Source organism: Sus scrofa, chromosome 4 (genome assembly GCF_054392235.1).
Source record: "Sus scrofa isolate SSC_HxYL_T2T_F1_AM1 chromosome 4, Sscrofa_HxYL_maternal_Yorkshire_Landrace_v2.0, whole genome shotgun sequence".
Classification (NCBI taxonomy): domain Eukaryota; kingdom Metazoa; phylum Chordata; class Mammalia; order Artiodactyla; family Suidae; genus Sus; species Sus scrofa.
The window spans coordinates 120,952,061-120,968,469 of NC_139386.1; the positions used below are offsets into that span (position 1 = coordinate 120,952,061).

At 33.5% G+C, this 16,409-nt stretch overlaps 1 protein-coding gene across 5 annotated transcripts in view; it reads left to right on the top strand.

Annotated features, from left to right (window-relative positions):
- The window catches only part of COL11A1 (collagen type XI alpha 1 chain), a 526,061-nt gene that overhangs the window by 341,879 nt on the left and 167,773 nt on the right, over positions 1 to 16,409 (top strand). For all 5 annotated transcript variants that reach the window (XR_014844630.1, XM_085023829.1, XM_085023830.1 and 2 more), the window contains 3 exons: positions 2,649 to 2,816; positions 7,937 to 8,150; positions 11,739 to 11,901. Coding sequence is in view for 4 of the 5 variants with exons in the window: in XM_085023829.1 (XP_084879955.1) it covers positions 2,649 to 2,816; positions 7,937 to 8,150; positions 11,739 to 11,901 (545 nt within the window). In the remaining variant the exon portion in view is untranslated. The remainder of the gene's footprint in view (positions 1 to 2,648; positions 2,817 to 7,936; positions 8,151 to 11,738; positions 11,902 to 16,409) is intronic.

The following is a 16,409-nucleotide window of genomic DNA, read 5'->3' on the forward strand; positions in this document are numbered from 1 at the left end:
CCTAAAAAATATTGGCCATTGAATGCAGGAATACTGCAAAAATATTCTTGAGTTATTATTCTTTTAAATATTTCAGGACTGAATTAAAAGGGATCATTTTTGATAGGGTTAATTATCTCTTCAAAATGTCTGATTTCCACAAAGATAAAAATTTTTTTCTAGTCACTTATGATGGAACATGATAATGTGAGAAAAAAGAATGTATACATGTATATGTAATTGGGTCACCATGCTGTAGTGTAGAAAAAAAAGTTAAAAAAGTTTTAATAATTTGGAATGATGTATACTGGATACTATGTTGGTTTTCATTTGGGAGCTTGATGAGATAGGTAGACAGTCATGATTTATTGAAGGAAAATACATTTGTTGTCAGGTAAGAGGCAAATTACATAAATCTTTATTCACATTTGTTTGTGCATATAAAAGTCAATATCCCTAAAATTTAGTTAACTAAGGAAATAGCTAGATATACATTTCTCATGCATTCATTAACTCATACATTTTACCATTGACTCTAGTTATTATGAAAAGTATTAATGGAAAGTGTAATTTTCAGGGACCTCCACTCAGTTGCAAGTCATGCTGTACTTTATGGAGTGTGATAAATTGTGGTGGTGGTATTTTCTGATTCTACAAACAATCCCACTTTCATTCTAAGTCCTCCCAGAAATGGTGTATTTATAAAACCTAACATATTTTGAAATTTGGTGGCAATTCTCTTCCTTTTAACTAACAATTTAAACTTTTCAAATTAATAATATTTGTCTCACTTTCAGCCAGAAGTGATCTCTTTTCCTTCTGAACAAAAGAGTACTGTGTGCATCTCTATGAAACTATAGATACTGCCTCATAAGTGGTTGTTGGAGCATATGTAGTGTCTCCTTAATTAGAATCTAAATACTTGCAGTCAGGACTATGTCTCAGACATGCTCAGTGATACACTGGCTAAAACATGGCCTTCTCTGAATATTTCTATTTTTGAATAAAGATAGAAAGCCAATAGAAATATACAGAATATAAGTATATTAAGTAGTATGTATCCTAAAGTCTGTTTTTATAACAATGCTTACACCACATGATTCATGTTTTGACCTGCTTAGTGAATTAAGTAGGTATTTAGTGTGGACCAGGGAATTTGAGGGTCTAAAAAAAATCACTTCTCCTTTTACATCTGCTTTATTTCATGTAGTGTGTTTTGAAGGTTCCATGTTGTAGCATGAATCAAAACTTCATTTCTTTTTTGGCTGAGTCATATTCTGTTGTATGTATATATCACATTTTGTTAATCTATTCAGATATTGACTGAAAGTTGGGTTGTTTTCACCTTTTGGCTATTGTGAATAATGTTACAATGAACATTCGCATAAAATAGAACTTTTTAAAGTCCTGGCTTCCAATTCATTTAGGTACATACCTAGGAGTGGAATTGCTTGGTTATATGGTGTTCTATGTTTAGAATTTTGAAGAACATTATATGATTCCACTTACATGAAATTTCTAGAAGAGGCACCCTTAAAGAGATAGAGAGTAGATTATCAGTTACCAGGGCCTGGATAGAGAAGAGGAATAGGGAGTTATTGCTTAATGGTTAAACAGTTTCTATTTGGGGTAATGAAAATCTTTGGTAATAGACAGTGGTAATGCTTGCACAGCATGGTGAATATAATTATGCTACTAAACTGTACATCTTAAAATGTTTAAAATGGCAAATCTTATGTTGTATATATTTTACCATGCTTTAAAAAAGGAGTACTTAGAAGTAAAATATGCCAAAACCAATAAGTTGTACACTTTAAATGGGTGAATTGCATGGATGTGAATTATATTCCAGTAAAGCTATTTGAAACATCAAGTTTATCCAAACGGATTGCACTTACAAAGGGAAAGTTTAAATTTCCAAACTTATTTTATGTTGACCACTTCATGGAATGAATTGGTTTTGGGAAATTTATGCTTCTGCCTACAGACACCCTAAGGCTATATAAAAGAGGGACATTCAGTCTAAATCATAAAGCATGAAGCAATATCCATGAACTTACTCTGGCAGATTTACAGGGTTAAAATCAACAAATTATGCAAAGACACATATATGCATGCACACTCACACAGGTACCCACATCCACACAAATATACACACATTCACACACCCATATACTTCTTTATAAATAGGCAAGCATTCAAAACAACAGCATTGTACTTCGTGACTTATTCTTTTAAACATTTTTAAACTTATTTTGGGTATGCAGTATGGCTTAATAATAGCACATTTTACAATATTTACATATAACATTCATTGCAAATTTAAATCTTCAAAATCACCTTTGTTTAAATTATTACTAGTTGAACAGTAAATCTATGAGAAATTAATGGAATTAATACAGATGCTGGCTTTCTCAGCATCTGTTTTGCTTTTCCGTATTTTGATTTCTGATTTGAGATATTTTGTGTTTGAGAATGTTACAGTTTATATGTTACCTGCTCTTTCACTTCTCAGCACCCCACCTAAATAAATGTTAGGGAAGCATGGTGAGTGAGAAATAGTTTTGAGAAGTAAGACTACAAACTATTTCCTCTGTTAAAAAAAAATACTCCTTTGTATATTAGGTTATTTGTTCAATTATGTTTTCTTATTTTCACTTATTTTTCAGCTGCTCCAGTTGATGTACTAAAAGCTCTAGATTTTCACAATTCTCCAGAGGGGATATCAAAAACAACAGGCTTTTGCACAAACAGAAAGAATTCGAAAGGTTCAGATACTGCTTACAGAGTTTCAAAGCAAGCACAACTCAGTGCCCCAACGAAACAGTTATTTTCAGGTATGTTCTCTTTATTACTGTGACTACTGCTGTTCTACTAATTGTTATTATTACTTCTTATCATGCTATATAATGCACAGTTATGGGGGAGATTTTTCAAAATGGTTTGAAAAATACTTGGTGAATATTTTCTTTCTGTCCATGAAAGCACTAATATTTAGAAATCATGGTAACAGAGAAAGGGAGTTTAGTAGTGAAATAACAATTACGACTTTCTTTCTTTCTTTCTTTCTTTCTTTCTTTCTTTCTTTCTTTCTTTCTTTCCTTCCTTCCTTCCTTCCTTCCTACCTTCCTACCTTTCCCTTTCCTTTTCCTTTTCCTTTTCCTTCTTTTCTTTCTTTGTCTTTTTAGGGCCGCCCCCATGGCATATGGAAGTTCCCAGGCTAGGGGTTGAATTGGAACTGCAGCTGCTGGCCTACACCACAGCCACAGCAATGCCAGATCCAAGCCGCATCAGCCACCTACGCCACAGCTCACGGCAACACCAGATACTTAATCCACTGAGCAAGGCCAGGGATGGAACCGGCCTCCTCATGGGTATTAGTTGGGTTCTTTACCACTGAGCCACGATGGGAACTCCCTTAAATGACAATTTCTGAGTATCACATTTACTAAGCAGGTGTCTTGTTACAAGTCCTTGCCTGGCAATTGGATACATGCCAAATATTTTTTCTTCTAATTTTTCTGAGTGTCCTTGTTCTTATTTAACAGAAGAAGAAATTGAGTTTCACTGATATTCTCTGACTTGTCCAACTACAGAGGGTTAATCTTTAGTTGATGCATGTCTTGTCTGTTGCTGAGGACAATATTGTCTGTATTATCAAGTATTCTTTTGGTGCTTGGGATCTTTTCAGGAGCAATTCATCATTTAAATTATTCATATTATCTTTTACTGTCTCCACCTGAAGGAATCTGAGTTCCCTATTTTTACATAAAACAATTTTCTCCGTAGTAGAAAAACTATAAATCAAGGGACTACAAATCGAAAATAAGATAGTATATTTTTCAGGGAATAATATTTTTAAGTATTTTTGAAAACACATTTATTTTAATAAATCATTAGTTCTTCCAAAGTATTTCCTGTTTTGCAATAATTTGTGATGGGCAAAGTAACAAACTGCAAATGAAAAAGCTGTTAATCCACAATTTTTCTGACTTCAAAAATAAAAGTTATTTAATCCATGAGATATTTTTCAAATCAAATGTGAAAGTTTTAAATAGTGAAAATTAAGTTCCTTTTCTATTTACTTGTGCTGTAATGCAGAAATAGGAAAAGGATGGGAATTTTCAAGAGAGAAAAAGAGAAAATAGATTAATGGAAAGGTTTTGGAAATACTCAATAAGTTAGTTTATAATTTTTTATATTTGGCTCATCATCTCAGGGTCAGTTTTTCTGCCTTCCAGTGTAGTAGTTATTTTGATTAATTAATTTGATTACTCTATTGTTTTATTCATGGAAAAATAATGCAAGTTATGCCCTTAGGATCTCTTTCCATCTCTGTTAACAGAATACATCAACATTTTTTTCTCCCTTCTTGCAACATTGGGTCCTAAGCATATGATTCTAATAACAGTTCAGATAGGAAGAGATATCTATGATAGAGACTTCATTTTTTTCTCTATATAAATGATTGTAGGCTTGCTTTCCTAGCGGGTAGAGCTTCCTGTCAAATAATGCAAAAGGACATTTAATAAAAATTGCCAATGACACATTCACCATTAAAACAATCTAAACAGTGAGTCTGTAAATAGTAGCCTTTATAAAACAATTTAAAAAATATCTTTGAAAAATTATTTGAAATAATTTTTCTTCCATTATGACAAGACATAATAGCAACTTCTTTTCTAATGCATAAACTAAGCAGTAGTATTGGAAACTTCAACACTGGGGTGGTGGTGAGGGTTTTCTGTGCAAGAAACTTTGTGTGTATTAATCTTTACCTTCATAACCATCTGGAAAGGGGAGTATTTAAACCCAAGTTATGGGTTAGGAGTTAGAAAGGTGAAGTAGCTGAATATAATCCTGGAAGCTGTGAATGATATGGAGCTGAGAGACAGTTTGTGGTTTTTTAACTACAGTGGGCTTTTCTGACTGTGCAAAATGACCCTAACTCATCTAAAAAATCCTTCCAACCACTAAGCTACATCAGAGAGAAATTTTATTTAAAAGACATATTCTACATGGAAATGTATTGACCACAAGTTAAAACATTAAGATCAAATAATAAAGTTGTGCTTTTTTCATATCAAATTTATTAATGGATGCAGTATCTTTTGATGTTAAAAGCCTATTTTAAGACACTATTGAATCTGGCATATTCAGAATCAATTATAATTATTATTATCATATTGAGTCTGGTATACTCAAAGTGAATTGTGATTATTATTATGAAAATGATGATTTATATATATGCAATTATTAAAGATGGTAATAGAAATTTTTCTTTAACAGTGGTCATTTAGTAGAGAGGATGCTTTATTCTTACTTCATATTTATACATTTCAAAACATATATTATTTAAGTTGAGAAATTCCGCATGTTATCTGTATCATATATACTGATCATACTATTTTAGATAAATGTTCACATCTTAAGTGGTTGCATTTCTGTGGTTAAACTTATTTGGTGGTGAATTCTTTCTGATAAATTTAGTCAGTTATGAAAAACTTTTCTTTGCCTCTTACAGGTAGGAAACTAAGGTAGATGTCTAGTTTACACTATGAACATTTTGACATCATCATGACGTTAGACAACTAAAGGTCATAGTTTGAAGATTATAATTAAAATCTTGTTGCTTAATTTTAAATTGGGAAGTATTTCCATAATTGAAAGATTTTACTCATTAGTATAGTCAGAAGTTGACAGTTTTAAAAAGTTGTGCTAAATAAATTAAATTGTTAATTAACATGTGTTAAAATTTATTTAGTCTTATATGAATATATTTCCTTAAATTCCTCTTTTTCTAAATGTCTCTCTGTAGATATTACTTCATAATGTTTTTGCAAAAATGATAAAAATGTCCCTGGGCTCATACTATTTTAGCATCATTTTTTTTTTTAATGTATGAGATATTTGAGAGTTGAGGTACATTTAGAGAAGGAGGTCCTCTGATTCTCCACATTCTGAACTACTCAGTTGAAGAAAAAAATTGTTTGCTATGGAGCTTCCTCAATAAGCTGAATTACCTAGATTTTTGTTTGTAGTGTAAGTAGGTAGAACATGTTTTTGTTAATTGGTGTGCTTTATTACCTTCCATTTTATATACATCATTATTTTTATTCTGTTGATTTTCATAAATATGAAATTGGATGTCTCTGTGACACAGATCAAAAGAAACTTTACTCTCTTTATATATATATATATATATATTTAATGTATATATTGCCATGAAAGCAATAAATGAAATGTCTAAACTATCATTTGTCATATGTGAATAAATTTTATCCTGGGAATTCAGAAGTCATGTGAAAAGACAACATAAAATAATTACTAAGATAATTTGCAAAATTATTCAGTTTCTTTTCAGTATCCTTTGGGAGTTTGTTCATGTCTATTATAATGCTTACCAGATTATATTACACTGTATCTATTTATACTAATTTCTCACCTAAGGGTGCATGAGTTTTACAAAGTCAGAACACACCTACAGCCAACTATCTATGACAAAGGCAAGAACATACAATGGAGAAAAGACAATAAGTGGTGCTGGGAAAACTGTACAGCCACATGTGAAATAATGAAATTAGAACACTTCCTAACACCGTACACAAAAATAAACTCAAAATGGATTAAAGACCTAAATGTAAGACCAGACACTATAAAACTCTTAGAGGAAAACGAAAGCCAAACACTCTAACATAAACCACAGCAGTATCTTCTCAGATCCACTCCCTAAAGTAATGACAATAAAAACAAAAATAAACAAGTGGGACTTAATTAAACTTAAAAGTTTCTGCACAGCAAAGGAAACCCTAAACAAAATGAAAAGACAACCCACAGAATGGGAGAATATATTTGCAAATGAATTGCCTGACAAGGGATCAGTCTCCAAAATTTATGAACACCTTCTACAACTCAATACCAAAAAATCATTGTATTTTAAATGAGTGGTGGTAAAGTTTGAATACTTCAATACTTATTACAGACAAAAAATAATTCTATTTTTGTTACAGTACAGTTGATTTACAATGGTGTGTTAATTTCTGCTGTATAGCATAGTGACCCAGTCATACATATATATACATTCTTTTTCTCATACTATCTCCCATCATGTTCTAACCCAAGAGACTGGACATAGTTCCCTGTTCTATACTGTTGGACCTCATTTCTTATCCATTCTAAATGAAATAGTTTGCATCTACCAACCCCAAATTCCCTATCCATCCCACTTCCTCCCCCGTTCCCCTTGGCACCCACAAGTCTGTTCTCCATGTCCAGGAGTCTATTTATGTTTTGTAGATCAGTTCATTTGTGCCACATTTTAGATTCCACATGTAAGTGATATAATATGGTATTTGTCTTTCTCTTTCTGACTTACTTCACTTAGTTTGAGAATCTCTAGTTGCATCCATGTTGCTGCAAATGGCATTATTTTGTCCTTTTTATGGATGAGTAATATTCCATTGTATATATGTACCACATCTTCTTAATCCATTCATCTCTCTGTGGACTTTTGTATTGTTTCCTTAACTTGGTTATTGTGCCTAGTGGTGCAGTGAACATAGGGGTGCATGCATCTTTTTGAATTGTAGTTTTGTCTGGATATATGTCCAAGAGTGGGATTGTTGGATCATATGGTAGCTATATTAGTTTTCTGAGGAACCTCCATACTGTTTCCCACAGTGGTTGTACCAAGTCACATTTCCACCAACAGTGAGGGATGGTTCCCTTTTCTCCATCCCCTCTCCAGCATTTGCTATTTGTATACTTGTTAATGGTGGCCGTTTTGAGGTGGTACCACATTGTAGTTTTGATGTGCATTCCTCTAATAATTAGTGATGTCAAATAGGTTGAGCTTTGATGACTTTCTAAGTCTCCTTAATAAACTCGAAAGTAATAGGATGATCCAGGAACCATTTGGAAATTTGGACTTTCTGACTCTTTGGCCTTCTCTTATCAGGAGGAACATTTCCAGAAGATTTTTCAATATTATTTACAGTAAAACCCAAAAAGGGAATTCAGTCTTTCCTTTTATCTATATATAATGAGCATGGTATTCAGCAAGTCGGTATTGAGGTTGGGCGATCACCTGTTTTCCTGTATGAGGACCACATGGGAAAACCTGCCCCAGAAGACTACCCCCTCTTCAGAACTGTTAACATCGCTGATGGAAAGTAAGTAGCAGAATAATTTAATGTTATAGCTATGTTGAAAGCCGTTCTTTCATTTGATCATTCAGCAGATCTTTATAAAGCGTGATGCAGTTTTTCTAGGCAATGGTGAACAAGAAATGAACAAAACAATAAAATACCTAATCTTACATAGTTTACAATCTGGATCGACAAATAATGAATGATAGAACGATTACTAATAAATAGCATATCAGCTGGGGATAAGTGAGAGAGATAAATATAACACTGAAGAGGATAGGGGATGCTGGTGGGGCGGACAGTTTGAAGGAGTGAGGTCAGGGATAAATCTCACTAAAAAGGTGACATGGGAAGGAGGTGGGTTGCTACCATGCTGATAATTAAAAGCATGCCATTCCATTGGAGGAAGAGAAAATACATAACCTTTGATTCTGAGTGTGGCTGATTTGGTGTAAGCAACATCAAGGCTGCCAGCGTGACAGAAGCAGAGTGGGATGATGAGGAGGGTGAGGCAGTGGGAGGCCAGATGGTGTGACACAGCTTAGATGGTTTTAAGCACCTTGGGCTTTATTCTGAGTGAAATGGAAAGTCAGTGTAGACTTTTTTTTTTTTTTTTTTTTTGGCACATCCAGGGCATGCAGAAGTTCCTGGGCCAGGCATCCAAACCACACCACAGCAGTGACCGGAGCCACTGGCATACAGAATGAATGTCAGATCCTTAACCTGCTTAGCCACCCTCTGTAGATGTTTTGAGCAGAGGAAGGATATAATTTGGTTTTCCTTTACCAATCATGTTAATTTTGAAAATCACAGGAAGCTTTATGTAACACTTAATATGTGCTATGTACTGTTCTGAATACTTTATACATAGTTAACTCATTTAATTTTATACATAGTTAACTCATTTAATTTTTTACCACTCTTTGAATAAAATGCTGTTATTGTACCCATTTTACATATAAGGGAAGTGAGGCACTGGGAATTTAAGTAACATATTTGAAAACTGGCAGAGATAGGGTTTGAACTCAGATAGGTCGTCGGAGTCTCTGGTAAAAACCACACTCTTCTGAAAATCGTGCCGAGTTCTGAATTCTGGGTTGTGAACATTGGCTATCACTTAGGGAGCAGCTAAATACAAATAAATGTTTATTAAACTTCTTGGTATTTTATTGCTGAATTTAGGCTTCTAAAAGTAACTTTGTCTAAAATATGACATTTGGTTATAGACTTAAGAAAGAGCTGTTTAGATGGAAAACAAAATTCACTCTCAGATTATCATTGTCAGGACCATGGAGGAAACTTTGTCTCAGTGCCAGGGAAAACTATGCTTTCAGAAGTCATTTATATCATTATCCTTAATAATGAATATGAAAAGTGATGATAGTTCTGTGGATGAAAATACATCGGGGTGAGGAATGTAGGGTGTGCTATTCTAGATAGAGTCCTCTTTGGTATGGCTGCATTGAGCAAAGACATGTTGGAGGCTAGGGAGTGAGCATGTGGGGATATAGAGGAAGAGCATTCCTGGCAGAGTGGAGAATTTGTGCAAGGAACAAGGAGGAAGCAGCAACAGTGTGGCTAGAGTGCTGGGAATCGGAAAGCCAAAAGTTGGACAGGAGGTTGGAGGGGGCAGGGCAAAGCAGAATAAGGACTTCAGCTTTTACTGGGAGTGTTAGAATGGCTTTTCCCTGGACAGAAACTTGATCTGGCTTATATTTTATTTTCTTAATTTTTTAAAATAATTTTTTTTTTTTTTTTTTTTTTTTTTTTTTTTTTTTTTTTTTTTTTGCTTTTTAGGGCTGCACCTGTGGCACGTGGAGGTTCCCAGGCTAGGGGTCGAATCGGAGCTGCATATGCCAGTCTGCACCACAGCCACAGAAATGCAGGATCTGAGCTGCGTCTGTGACCTACACCACAGCTCACGGCAATGCTGATCCTTAACCCACTGAGTGAGGCCAGGGATCAAACCTACGTCCTCATGATACTAGTCAGGTTCATTACGGGAACATTCTGCTTAGATTTTAAAATGGTCACTCTGGTTGCATCAGAGTGGAAGCAGGGACTGGTTAGGATTCTGGAGGAGAGACATCAGTGCTTGGGCAAAGTTGACAGACTTTTGAATTTTGTGTATACTTTGAATGTAAGGATTCACAGATTTTCTTATGATATGAACAGGTAGTATGAGAGAAAGAATAATTAAGAATGACTCCAAAAGGAAGGGCGAATTTAACATTTGGAATATTATATGTGGCACCATGATTATGGTATGTCATTATTACTAGAGCTAAAATTAATTCAACAAAAATATCAAGTTTAGAGTCCTAATCCATTTTCAACAATTGAAATCATTTAAAAAAATACTTTCTGTTAATGAAAAGCACATACCCACAGTAGTGGAGATAGTTTAATTTAAGACACAGGCTTCTTGGCAGAAACATGTGTAAATTTTACTCTCACAGTATTAAGTGCCTCCTAATATAAATCTTTTCTCAATTCAAACCAGGCAGACGCCTATGCTAGTTGAAAGTGCTATGGAAAGACCAAAGATTAAGTGTATTTGGAAATATACTTGGTCCTCATCAGCAGCCATGCCAAGTCACATGAAATAGACATTTTAGAAAGGCTCCTGCAACTTTTTGCGTACTTTGTTTTATGGACCTAGTCCTAGAAACTTCTGGAATATTAATTTAGCACTTTTCATTTGGAAAAAAAAAAAAAAAAAGAATGGCTTGCAAAATCCAAGTGAGCTTCACTTAGGTGTTTATGTTAACATCAGATACTGCGAAGACAACCCACCACTTTACAGTATGATTAGGGTATGTACGTTTCCAGAGGGCTGGCCATGTCTCCCCTCAAGCCTGTCATCGCTGCCCTGAATTAGCTGGAGCAGTAGCTTCAGAGCGAATTGAGACTCTCACTCCACACACGCGGTGACTATGCTTTCTTTCAGTGTTCCCACTTCCTGCCAGCCCTGGAAAGAAGGAGAGATATTGTGTCTCAGTCTTGGACCCTGCCCATCGTAGTGATCTATAACTGTCTTGAAATTAAAGTGGAAAAAGAAAACGAAAGCACTTGAAATAAATGTGAATAAAGACAGAGAAGCACATTGTGTTTTACAATCAGAACCTTTGGTTGTTCCAGATGGAGCATTCATTCAATTAGCAGGCATACCCTTTTACAGTCAATCTCAGGGGATCTCTTCAGCAGAATTTTTTTCAAAGTGGAATTCCACTTTGGAAGAAAGCATTTACGTACATAGAAACTATTAACTTACCCCATATCCCAGCCCTAATCTCTATCAAATGCCCTCATCCAGGATGTGGTGAGATTAAGCTTTTGTCACAACACAAAGTAAAGCAGAGGATGGGCACTTGCTCATCAGCACAGACAGCCAATCTGTGGTGCATCTTGCACAGCCGTGTCCTTTCCAGTACTTAGCACTGTTCTGGGAAAAGTAAGTCGTCACCTGTTAACTGATTGATTAATAAGCGAGCCTACATTTTGTATCATTTCAGACCACTCGTATAATTTAAAATTATTGTTCTTTAACGTGAATAATGGTTTGGCAACAACATCTTTGGAACTCATCAAAGGATTATTTGGCTTTTTAAGGTGGCACCGGGTAGCAATCAGTGTGGAGAAGAAAACTGTGACAATGATTGTCGATTGTAAGAAGAAAACCACAAAACCACTTGACAGAAGTGAGAGAGCAATCGTTGACACCAATGGAATTACGGTTTTTGGAACAAGAATTTTGGATGAAGAAGTTTTTGAGGTAAAATAAATCAAACTTTCTTTTAAGCTGAATATTGTTAAATCAGATGAACAGAGTTAATAACAGTGATAATTAATATAGGTTATAAAACAAAGTTGTAAACTCTAAAGGGTGAGCTACTTTCTTCCCCTGCAGTGATGCTTTCTGTTCAGTAAGAGAATGAGTAGACAATACTGACTATAACGCCTGGGAAACTTACAGAGATTGGCAGATTTAAACACTGGCATGCTGTTCTCCTGGGAAGGGCAAATGACCTTCCTCTTAGTACCTTGTCTTATTTTCCTTGGAGAAAAGAACATTTTCCTCACTTGCTTCTCTCAGAGATTAATTTACTGAAATGTTCAAGTCAGATATTTTGCCGTTCTCTGTTCTTTGGGAATGTTTCCAAGGTAAAATAGAGATCATGCTGCAAAAAATGAAGTGTAGGCTTTTAAAAATCACCTTTTTAACAATGTGAAGGTCATGTAAAAAAAAAATTCCCATCTAATTATAACTTGTCAATTATGATAATCACATTCTTCCTTTTAATCCTTCAATCATTGGACCTAGTAACTCTTGCTGTAATTTTCATTTAGTCAATTAATAACAGAGTATACTTGACCTCATAAATATCCTGAGATATTAGTCATTACACTGAAGATGGTTATTATACAATTTTGGTATAACTTATTTTTCAAAGTGTAACAGTGTACACAAGTAAAGCTATTATGGATCAATAGACAAGTTTTACATGGAAGATTTGCTGTATTCTGAGATATGACACACAGGCAGTATGAATTTTTTTTAAAAAAAGCATAATGTAAATTCAGAGGGTCAGTAGGGTATTGCATTTGTGTACTTAATTATATAATCTATGACAATTTTAAATATAATTAACATTTGTAACATTTTCAGATTATTTGGGTTTCTATTTGTTTCTGAATTTCTGTACTAGTAGGTACTCAAGACTTTGGCTCTAAAAGAAATGTTTTAACTCACTATATCATCTGAAATTAATGACAAACTGATTCAGGCAATTTATAATTATATAGCCTCAGATCTTCCAAGATCATGCATTGATTGCACAAAAATGATGAATGAATATTTCTTTATTTGATGAATGAATACTATAAACAAATTAATTTCTAGGTTTACAAAATTCTGTTTTAAAATTAAGCTACTTATAAACATCAGTTTCATAGGCTAAATTTACAAAATACACAACACCTTTTTTTTACTGGGACATAAATGAGTAATATGCAAGAACTATGTAAGTGGATGGTTTCGTTTCATATGTTAATCTATTGCTGTACATATTCACAAAGCCTGTGGAAGTCAAACTATAAAAATTAAGAGTAGATTTTTATATAAATGAATAGATGTATAAAGAGGACATATAGAAGAAAAATATGAAAATTATTAATTCATTCTCAAAATTTACCAGCCCCGAAAGATAATATTTGATAATGTACATATGGACTAGATTTCTTTTTCATACACTTTCTTAGCATTGAGACTTTCTATTTTTACATGAGTTTGCTTCTAGGTGAATGTCATTTAATTTTTATTTTTTACTCCCTCCCCCTCAACATACAGGCAAAACCAGACTATATTCCACCTTCTCCCCCATTTACTACACTCATGCTCACTGGGGTCTAGTTTAGTTTTCATTTTTTTGCTTTTTTATTTTTTTAAGGCCGTACGCATGGCATATGGAGATTCCCAGGCTAAGGGGTCAAGTCAGAGCTACAGCTGCCAGCCTACACCACAGCCACAGCAATGCAGGATCTGAGCCACATCTGCTACCTACACCAGAGCTCATGGCAACCCCAGATCCTTAAACCACTGAATGAGGCCAGAGATCAAATCCACAACCTCATGGTTTCTAGTCAGATTTGTTTCCACTGTGCCATGGCAGGAACTCCTAGTTTAGAGTTTTTAAAGTATAGTTGCAGACTCTCACAGTAAATTCTTTTTTTCAAAATAATAATTGAACCTGATGTTACATATTAAAAAATAGGTCTTTTGAAGTGTGTGAATACTTTTTGTTTCGATAAAGTTGTTTATTAACTTTGTTAATGTTTTACACCTTTTGTGTTCTAACAAACCTTTACTTACACCCAAGTCACAAGATTGCCTGCCATAAGACATGTTGAAGTTTTAGGTTTTCACATAGGTCATGCCCCATATCGAGTTGATATTTGTGTATGGCATGATATCCAGTTCATCCAGCTCACTTTATTAAAGACTTTCCTTTTATTCATGGAATCATCTTGGCTTCTACGTCAGAAATCAATCGACTGCGTATGAGTGGATCTATTGCAGAACTGTTACCCTATTCCATTGAGTTTTGTTGTCTGTCCATGGTAACAAATCATCTTGGTTACTGTAGTTTTATAGGATATTTGGAATTCAGATGGGGTAACTGCACCAACTTTTATTCTTTGTAAACATCACTTTATTTATTTTAGGTTACTCTCACTCTGTATACATTTTGGACTAAGCTGATAAATTTCTAAAATGAAATTCAGATTCTAATTGGGATTATATTTAAGCAATAGACCAAAATGAAGAGACTTGATATTTTAACAATCGTTGAGTTTGTTAGCATTGAACATGGTATAGCTTTTCATTTATTTTGCTCTTTTTAAATTCCTCTCACGAAGTTTCCTAGTTTTCAGTGAAGATATTGTGGACATCATTTATTCATTTTGTTCTTAGAGGTTTTTTTGGTATTATAGTAAATGAAATTGTTTTTAATTTCATCTTTCAATATTTTGTTGCTTTTATATAAAATGCAATCAGTTTTTGGAAGTATTAATGTTGTATCCTCCAACCTTTTTAAATTCATTTATTAGTTCAGTTATTTTTTAAAATACAGATAATCATGCAATCTACAAATAGAGAACTTTCACTACCTTCTATTTTTATACCTTTCATTTATTTTTCTTAGGACAATGGATAGGACCTCTACCAAAATGTTGAATAGAAGTGGTGAAATGGGCATTGTTCTTTCTGTTCTCATGTAAAAGAAATATTCAGCCTTCAGCCATTAAGTCTGATGTTGGTTAATGTGTTCACTGTAAATTTATCTGTTTGAAAAGTTTACTACTAGTCTTAGTTCCCTAAAAGTTATCAAGAATGTTTATTGAATTTTGTCAAATACTTTTATGTTTTTATTGAAATGATAATTTTCTGTTAGTGTGTTGAATTACACTGATTGATTTTTCATGTTTAAAATCAACTTTTCATTCCTTAGATAGACTACTTGGACATGATATATTATTTTTATATAGTGTTGGATTTGATTTGCTCAAAAACTTTTAGAATTTTGAGCCTTTACTAATGAAAGATATTGGTCCATGATTCTCTGTATTTGCAATGTCTTTGTCAAGTTTTGGTATTAGGATAATACTAGCATCATAAAGTGATTCAAAAGTGATCTCATATCTTTTTTGGAATTTTTTTTTTTTGTACGATTCGTGTAATTTTTTTCTTGAATGCTGCATAGAATTCACCAGTGAAAATTTCAGGTGCCAGAGTTTTGTTTTTAGAATGTTTTAAAATATGTTTAATTTCATTCCTAGATATAGGTTAATTCATTTTTTCCATTTGTTTAAAATATCAACCTCAGTAAATTTTACATTGTAAGAAATTTTTCTAATTCAGCTAAGTTTTTGAATTTGTTAGCATAAGGTTGCTTGTAGTATTTTCTTGTCTACTTTTTAATGTCTGTAAGATTACTGGTGGTAATTACATTCTTTCCTGATAATAAACATTTGTATTCTCTTTCTTTTTTCCTAAAATAATAATTTTAAGTAGGCTCTTAAAAATTGTAGTGATATTTTTAACAAATCATATTTGCCTCTGTTTATTATCTCTCTTAACTGATCTCTCTTCTATTATATTTTTATTGTCTTTCTATTCTAAATTTGATAGAGTAAAATCTTTTTTTAGCCTCTCAAAGCAGAAGGTCATTATTTTCAGATACATTACTTGCTGGTGTAAAATTTAAAGTTATATATTTCTCTATAAACATAGTTTTAGCTGCACCCCATAAACTTGCTGTGTATTTTTTATGACTATTCAGTTAAAATAGTTTCTGATTTCCTTCATTTCGTCTTTGATCCATTAATTATGGAGAGGTTTGTAGTGTAATGTTCACATACCTAAGGTTTTTTTAGATTGCTTATTATTATTGGTGTCTAATTTTATTTTATTTTTGTCTGAAAGTAAACAATATGATCTCATCCCATTTAGATTTATTCACGATTGTTTTATGGCCCAGCATGTAGTCAGTTTTTCTTGGTGAATGTGGCACAGTCTCTTAAAACAAGTGGGTTGTGAAATTGCTGGATCAAGTGTTTTATAATTTTAGTAGCTGTTTTAAAGTCTCTTTTGAGAGTTTGCACATCTGGGTAGTCTCAGAGTTGGCATTTGCTTATTGTCTTTTAAAAATTATTTATTAATGTATTTTGTAAAGAGTATTTTAGGGTCACAGAAAAACTGAGTGAAAAACATAGTTTTCC